This window comes from Ananas comosus, linkage group 5 (assembly GCF_001540865.1).
Source record: "Ananas comosus cultivar F153 linkage group 5, ASM154086v1, whole genome shotgun sequence".
Lineage (NCBI taxonomy): Eukaryota > Viridiplantae > Streptophyta > Magnoliopsida > Poales > Bromeliaceae > Ananas > Ananas comosus.
In genome coordinates, this window is record NC_033625.1 from 9,951,741 (window position 1) to 9,960,103 (window position 8,363).

At 38.6% G+C, this 8,363-nt stretch overlaps 1 protein-coding gene across 1 annotated transcript in view; it reads left to right on the forward strand.

The window, feature by feature from the left end:
• LOC109710030 (peptidyl-prolyl cis-trans isomerase CYP71-like) overlaps nucleotides 1-6,539 on the forward strand; it is an 18,612-nt gene extending 12,073 nt beyond the window's left edge. Inside the window, exon 3 of the mRNA XM_020232443.1 lies at nucleotides 6,392-6,539. Coding sequence (XP_020088032.1) covers nucleotides 6,392-6,513 — 122 coding nt within the window. The 3' untranslated portion in view covers nucleotides 6,514-6,539. The remainder of the gene's footprint in view (nucleotides 1-6,391) is intronic.

Sequence of the window (8,363 nt, forward strand, 5' to 3'; positions counted from 1 at the left end):
CATAGAATCCTATAGCGGCATAAAGAGCCGAACTTGGACATAGCCTAGTAGAGTGGCATTGAACTAGTGTGGTAGAAGCACTATGACATGAACGAGTGGCATGTAGAATAATTGAGACATTTACTACAGTGACTGAACCAGTGGCATCGAGTCTAGTGTAGTAAACTTGATATGAACCTAGGGATAGTAGAAGTCCCAACATTGATTATATATCATGATTGTGCAGCAGAGGCACATTGACCCTAGTAGACAGGGTATCCTCTTGAGAGGATTGGATCATACTCACTAGTCTGTTTCGCTTGTCGGTGGTCGCTCCACCAAAGCACGAGTCTCCGGAGTATCTCACAGGGTTGTCCCGCAGACGGTCTCGGTGTGCGAGTGCAGTTTCTCCTCACCTATGAGATTGAGAGTGAGTCGAGAGTTTAACCTACGGGTTAACCAAGTAGATTGGGTAATAAACATGGGATGCATAGTAGATTTGCATTATTACCTTGAGTAGACATAGTGTATGTTGTAGTTTACATTACTATGCACCTTTTTTATACTCATGACATGATTCTAGCATGATAATAGTTGTTGCATGCATTATTATCATTGATGGCATGATAGAGTAGTTGCAGTTCATTCCTATATATCTATCTATCTCTCTATATGTGCCAGCTTAGACCTAGTGGGAAAATCGGCGGCGTTGGCGGCCGAACCCACTGGGAACTATATTTATATAGTTCTCACCCCATGTGGTTTTGAGGTACAGGTACATACAGAGGCGAGCCGAGCGAGGACCGCGGCAAGGGCATAGCGCCCTAAGTGAGCGTAGTTAGTAACTTTTCCTTTATGCATTAGAGTACCCTCGTGTACTAGATGATGTTTTGGATAGTTATTGGAGAGCTACTTGTATTTTGAGGAAAACATGTATTTACATTTTGGAAGATGGAAATGTAATATATCAAATGATGTAACTATTGAATGGTTGTAATAGTTAGACTATCTCTCTATACACTTGTATATTACTTGTGGTTCTTGCTTTTAGTTATAGTGCACTTGTGTGCATCGTGTCGATCATGTATGTTATTTAAGCATTCCCTGGGCGCTTAACTGTACATGATCTGGTTGCTTGGCCTTAGGCGGACAGGAGAGGTGCTGTCCGTTCGGCGGTCCGTCCGGCGCGCCCGAACCGTGCCAAATTGGTAGTGGATTTGGGGCGGGGCGTGACACCGAAAGTCAACCAATGGTGCAGGGGATCGATGACGTGCTGTTGGCTATAATGGACCAGCATCAGAGCCACCTCGATGATCAAAGACGATCGAAGAGCGAGGATAGGTTGCACGGAGTGGTTCTGGGTACACAACTGGTGCATATCGCTGCGGGTCACCTGGATTGAACTGGCAAGGTGAGCACGACATAGGGGAACGCTAGAGAATCGCCGACAATCAGGTTGACCGAAAAAGTCTACCACAAAAACAACCTATTTCTTTGACCAACGAGCGGTGATTGGATATCAGGGCCCAAGCGAGATCAGGCTCAACATAAATGTAGCCACTGGAGCCATTCTAAAAAGGGAGATATTAGCACTACGTGGGGAAATAGGTTCTTTTAGAATCAATTTCAAACCATCTACTAGAGGTTGTAACAATCCGAACCCCCTTATGAAAAAAAGTAGTTGGCATTGCATAAGCAAATTGTTGAGTTTACAAAACTTTGCTTTTAGTAGTCGGCCCTCTATGCTTCCCTTTATTTGCTTGCCTCCTTCCAACATAGAATGCCTACTGACGTTAAGCTAACCGCCAGAAGCTTGAAGGGTGTCGCTTTTGGCGCAGGAGGCCAAGCATTTTGCCAGACAAGTCTTTTGAGCAGGAAAATTTGGTCACGTAGATAGCAGGATCGGCCGTAGCTTGGGGAGCAAGAGCATATATAGGTGTAGAGGAGTGCTGTGCTCCTGAAGGAGGGTCACCGGTAGTTGTGATTGGCCGACGGACCGACGGAGCAAACTCTGCCACAAGGAAGGTTCAGGGGAGCAGCAGCAACACTGACAACATTGGAGAGTTGCTGGCTGGTTCGAGAGGGCAGGGGAAGGTTCGATAGAGCAAGGTGGTGCCGGAGAGTGTAGAGGTCGGCGGCGACGTAGGCTGCGGTGGCTGGAGAAGCCAACTCGGCTCGAGAGGCCAACAATGGTAGCAGGAGTAACCATGTCTTGAAAGCAACGACTTAAGTGCCGTGGCACGGGGTCGTACCGGAAACTTGTTGGCACGGTGCGTGCCGGACCGTGCCAATGCATGTCGGTCGCAAACAATGTATGTGTGCCAGCACGTAATGGCATGAAATATCTATTTCTTTAGCAACAAAATATGCCAATTATTTATTATGTATTTTTATCAAATCTTTTGAACTTTATTGAGAAAATTACTTACTAATTTCAAGAATAAAGGGTTTTGAGTTGTGCCATCAGCACGAGTGTCATATTGTGTCGATATCTTGCTGGCACGATACAGCACGATAGATACGGCCTGTGCCGATGGGCACTTTAATCCTTGCTTGGGAGGGTTGCAGACCGCCGCAGCATGGCCTAAAGAAGTGGAGGAAGGTTCAACCGGCCCGAGAGGGGTCGCGGGAGGTGCCTAGCTAGCGGCGGAGTTAGTAGTTGTCACGCCCTGAGACCGCCAATTTGGTCGGTTCGGGCACGTCAAACAGACGCCGAACGGACAGCACCTCCTCCCCTGTCCGTCCATGGCTAAACAACAAGATTATGTACAAGAATTTGCCCACGAAACTCAAACACTTACATGATCAATGCAAGTATAACACACAAGCAACTATACATGCATACACGGAGCAAAAGAGAGAGATAGTTCTAGCTATTACATCTTTCCATTCAACAATTACATAACTTGATCACATCTACATCGCCCAAAACGTATACAAGTTCATCTCATCATACATAGGTAGCTCTCCAAAATCCTCACCTACATAAACATCACTCATGTACGCGAGGGTACTCTAATGCAAGTAGGAAAGCTACTAACTACTAGGGCGCTATGCCTCTGCCGCGGTCCTCGCCCGGCATGCTCGTACTCGGCTCTGCAACAAAATGGGGTGAGAACTATATAAATATAGTTCCCAGTGGGTTCGGCCGCCGACTCCGCCGATCTTCGCACTAGGTCTAAGCAGGTATAAGCAGATAGATAGATAGATATGAAAATAATTGCTAGCATAATAATGAATTCTACAATATATACTACTATGCCTCAATCAACTGAAATGAATGCATGAACAATATAGTAATGAAGTCCGCTATCATGATACTATGTTCAAGAAATAATGCCATTCATTGTTTACCCAATCACTTGGCTGACCCGAAGGTTTGCCCTCGACTCACTATGCCATCTCGTAAGGTAAGGAGACGCACCTCGCTCGCAAACCCGAGACCGTCTGCGGGACATCAACTCTGACCCTCGTGTGACAAACTCCGGAGTGCGCGGCTTGTGTAGAGTGACCACTCCAAGCTCAAAACAGACTGTGAGTATGATCCAATCCTCTCAACTCGAGGATACCCTACCAACTAGAGCTAACAATCACTCGGGAATCCAGTACCAACTAGAGCTAACAATCACTCGGGAATCCACCTATCCCAATGTTTATATTTAAGTGTTTCAACTACACTATGGTTTCATGCAACATGTCATAACTAGGGAAATCCACTTATTCCCTAAGTTCACTATGTCATAAGTGTTTTCTTTACGCTAAGTTTTATGCCACTTGTCATGTTATCATTCATTATACACATGCCACTCGTTATGTCGCTACATAACTATCAAGTTCATCTCTTATTCCGGCACCATAGGATTTCCAACTTGTCAAGACCCAATTCCTTACCTATCCACTATATCAAGTATTCACCTCACACTATGATATCAACTAGGAAAGCATAAGGAATGGAAATGCACAATGACAATCCTACAATGCATGCTATACAAGAGATGCAAGATCAATAATGCACTAAGACATAGAAGGCAGCCCAGCTGCTTCAGGATGACACCCCCCACCTTTAGGTGATGTTGCGATGCTAGGATCTTAATTCCACGATTTTAGGATGCCGCCTCGGCCCTCCAGGCGGAAACGAAGCCGAAAACGTCCTTTTCGGCAATATCTTCGCGTAGGCGCGACGGATCGCCGAACCGACTTCACCAGCGCGTCAGAATACCTAGCAATTAGGTTTATAGGAGATCAATTTAGATCAAACCCAACCATATGACAAAAACCCTATTTTGGAGCCCTAGTTTGCAATTAATGCAAAATACCCCATTTAGCTTCATGATTCAAGTATTAATCATCTATTAGCATGCTAGGGTTCCATCAAAACCATTTTTAGAGATCAAAATCCATACCCTAGAGATCTACCATTAAAGAGCATCAAGCTTACCTCTAAAAGCTTGCTCCAAACCCAAGGAAGAAGATGGAGAAGATGATGATCCACCTTCTTGATTCCTTCTCCACCAATCTCTCCTTCTACTTCCCACTTTGAAGAGAGAGAAAAAGATAGTTTAGAGAGAGAGAGGGAGTATATTTTAGGGTTGCAAGTGAGAAAGATGAGAGGGAACAAGCTCTTCTTCCCTCTCATATACACTCCACTTGTGGCAAAATAGCCAAAAACCCCCTCACCTTTGCAAATAGTGCACAGCCCCAGCTGGGCAATTTTCGGGTACGGGGTCCTGTCACTCTAGAGGGTCCGGTCCCCGAGGACAAAAATTGCGCGCAGAATTATTTCTGCCACCTTCTGCGCGTAAGGGGTCCGGTCCCTCCAGCTGAGGTCCGGTCCCCGAGAGCACGAAAAATCTGCAAATGTGCAGATTTGCACTAGCTTGCTCTCCAAGGCCCTCTACAATGCACTAAAGCCGTTTTCGACGCCTTTGGCCTTTTCGAAGCGTCCCGAACTCGCCTTCGATCAATTTCGATCGAAGTTCGGATTTCACGTATTGAGGATTCATTTCCTAACAGTAGCAGTGGCAGCTGCAGCACCAACACGAGGGAGAGGGGGAGATGGAAAAAGCTCATAGAGGACACTTGGCTGGCCGAGGATGGCTGGTTGGACCACGGCGATGCCACGAGAGTTGGGGTATGGGGGCTTGGCGGCTGTGAGAGGGGAGAAGGAGAGAGGGGTTAGGGTTTGTTTAGGATTTTATACATATTTTGTTTTTCTTTGTAACAATTACAACTTAGTCTCTCGACTGTTACTTTCTTACCCATAGCTTCATAACACTGTGCATTTTGCGTAGGAGCCCTTCTTGTAGTACAATTTTGCAATTTTATACATACAATGTTGTACTTTTTGCAAGAATATCTCTAGATCAATTTTGGCTCTTAGTCTTCATATTTGTGCCATTTTGCATAAAAATCTTTGAGTTTCATGAAACTTGAACTCACGCATTCCTCTCTGAGTCTACTTTCATATGAGTCCTTTTGCTTGCCAAAACTCCAAAATTTCTCGCATGAAGTGTTAACCTTTTCGCATATTGCTCCTTTTTCTCATTTTGTAAAAATTGCATTTCAGCCCCTTTGGTTCACAATTTCTAACTCAAAACTCACCCACCCGTGTGTTTTGCTCGTAAGTTCCACCACATATGAAATCACACAATTTGACACATGAAATCTCGCATTTTTTGAATTAATACTCCATTTAACCGGTTTTGCACTAGCCTGATTTTATCTTTGAAACATTACCTTATCATGCGAAGCTGCACCAAGGTCACTCTCAGTACTTACGATACTGATAGACTTAGAAAGTTTCGTTGAAAAACAGTCCGATTATGATGAGATAATCCTCCTTTTTTAGAAAAATTATCGTAAAAATTCTTGGGTGTACAGTGCATGTATGCAAACTGTTATGTTCTGTATTAATTATATTACTATATTATCCTTAACTAACTTTGTGCATGTATGCACTTGTCTGCGGTACTAATTTTATGAAAGTTAGTTTGTTCAACACTTCTCATATAGAGATCCTTGTTTTCTACTATGCATATATCTCAATCTTGCAAAACAACTGAAGGATATTACACTTACTGTCTGAAAGAAAACTATTGAGTTATTTCGGCTGTTTCTTTCTGGTTTTTTTTTTTTGGTTTGTATTTTAGCATTTTGCTGAATAGGTTTTTAATTTCTTTCCCTTTAAATCAATCTGCCTTTGAGATATATGATGATTGTTGTCTAAAGTAGTACGAAGGAAATTTTTGTGCCATTTCTGATGGGCAACTACTTTATTTTGTTCCTTTCCAGCTATGAAAGTTTTCAGAATAAGAATTGACATCGTGAACTGGATTTGTTGTTACTCCCAAGTTGTACTGCTGTAGTCTAATTCATCAATATGTTGATCTTTTGCAATATATTTCTTTTATAGGACACCTAAAGTTTTGGAAGAAGAAAGCTGTTGGAATTGAATTTGCGAAGCATTTCAAATCTCATCTTGGTCCTATTGAAGGACTAGCTGTGAGTACTATCATGTCATTTATTCTCACATGATTTAGGGGGTGTTTGGCCTAGCTTTTAAAAAGCGCTTTTGGGCTGAAAAGTGATTTTCGGCTCAATAGAGCGTTTGGCAACTCACTTTTAAAATCTGATTCTGCTTTTTAGAATCAGAAAACTAATTTTGATGGCCTCAGAATCAGAAGCAGAAAAAAGCTGCTTCTTGAAAACTGATTCTGATTTTGGATTTAAACTTCAAAATTTTATTTTTATTTTAGTTTTAATATTTAAATTTAATTTTAATTTTAAATTTTAAATTTTAAATTTTAATTTTCAGATTCATTTTAAAATTTTTAAATTTGAAATTTGAAATTTTAAAATCTGAAATATAGATTTTAAATTTTAAATTTTAATTTTAAATTTCAAATCTCAAATTTGAGATTTTAAAATTTCAAATTTTATTTCAAATTTCAAATTTCAAATTTCAAATTTCAGATTTTAAAATTTCAAATTTCAAATTTCAAATTTTAGATTTTCAAATTTCAAATTTCAAATTTCAAATTTAGATTTTAAAATTTAAATGTAAAAATTTAAAATTTTAAAATTTTAAATTATAAATCTTAATCTTCAAATTATAAATTTCAAAATTTTAAAATTAAAAATTTATAAATTTTAATCTTCAAATTATAAATTTAAAATTTAAAATTTTAATTTTTAAATTTTAGATATTCAAATTTTTAATTTTAAATTTTAAATATTCAAATTTTAAATTTTAATTTTAAATTTTAAAGTTTAAAATTTAAATATATTTTTAAAATTAAATAGCTTTTCAAACAGCTTTTCAAAATTTTTAATTTGCCAAACAGCTTTTTAAAATCACTTCAGAAAAAATCACTTTTAACTAAACTCTGCCAAATGCTCTATAGCTTTTAAGCAAAATCACTTCTCCAAACCAAAATCACTTTTTCAGAAATCATTTTTTCAAAAGCTAGGCCAAACAGGCCCTTAGTTGAATTTATCAGATATTTTTATGTCATTTGAGTTCTGTTTAGTCCTAATTCTTTTTGTTATTGGATGTTTCGTACAATTGAAGTTTTTAACAAATCTACTACACTTTTTCATATTGTTGGCTTTTTGTCGATGAATATCTATTACATAAGTATAACTTTTGTAGTTTTGGTTTCTGTTGATATATTACTATATGCTTGCACTTGCCAATCTGGGGGGAAATTTATGAAGAAATATAAGTTTTGCTAGCATAAACATCTGGCTTTAATGGAGCATGGGTAGGCTAAGGGCCTGTTTCTTTAGATGGAAGTGGAGAGGGTGAAGTTATTTTCGGCCGTAAATGTCCACTTTTGTTTTTTGGTTCATCAGAATAAAGATATAGTCGAAACTCGAGTTACCCAAAACATCATAATTGACTTTGGCCCATGCTAGGCCAAAGTCAATTACGGTTAAGAGAGGTGAAGAAAAAAAAAAATAATAAAATGATACAATGGATAATGCTAGCTATGTTTAAATATATTTGATTTTGGCACTAATTTCTCTTTTATTTAGTTTACATGTTTAAAATGTGATGGAAATTGATTAGTTAAGTTTTAGTATCTCTTTCATTTTTGTACATTTAAAATAATGAAAATTGATTAGTTAATTATTAATTTTTTTTTACTATATAAAATTTTTATTATTGTATTATATAGTTTATGTATAAAAAATTAATTTAGTTGTTTTATATTAAAATTTTTAATTATAGAATAATACAATTATATAATTTGTTTTTTATTTTTCCATTATAATTTAGTATATAATGCAGCGAGAAAATCGTTTAGAATTTAAATTTTTTTTTTTCTAATTTTTGAAATTATTTTTTGGTTAATTTGTAGATTTTTTAGAATTTTACCATG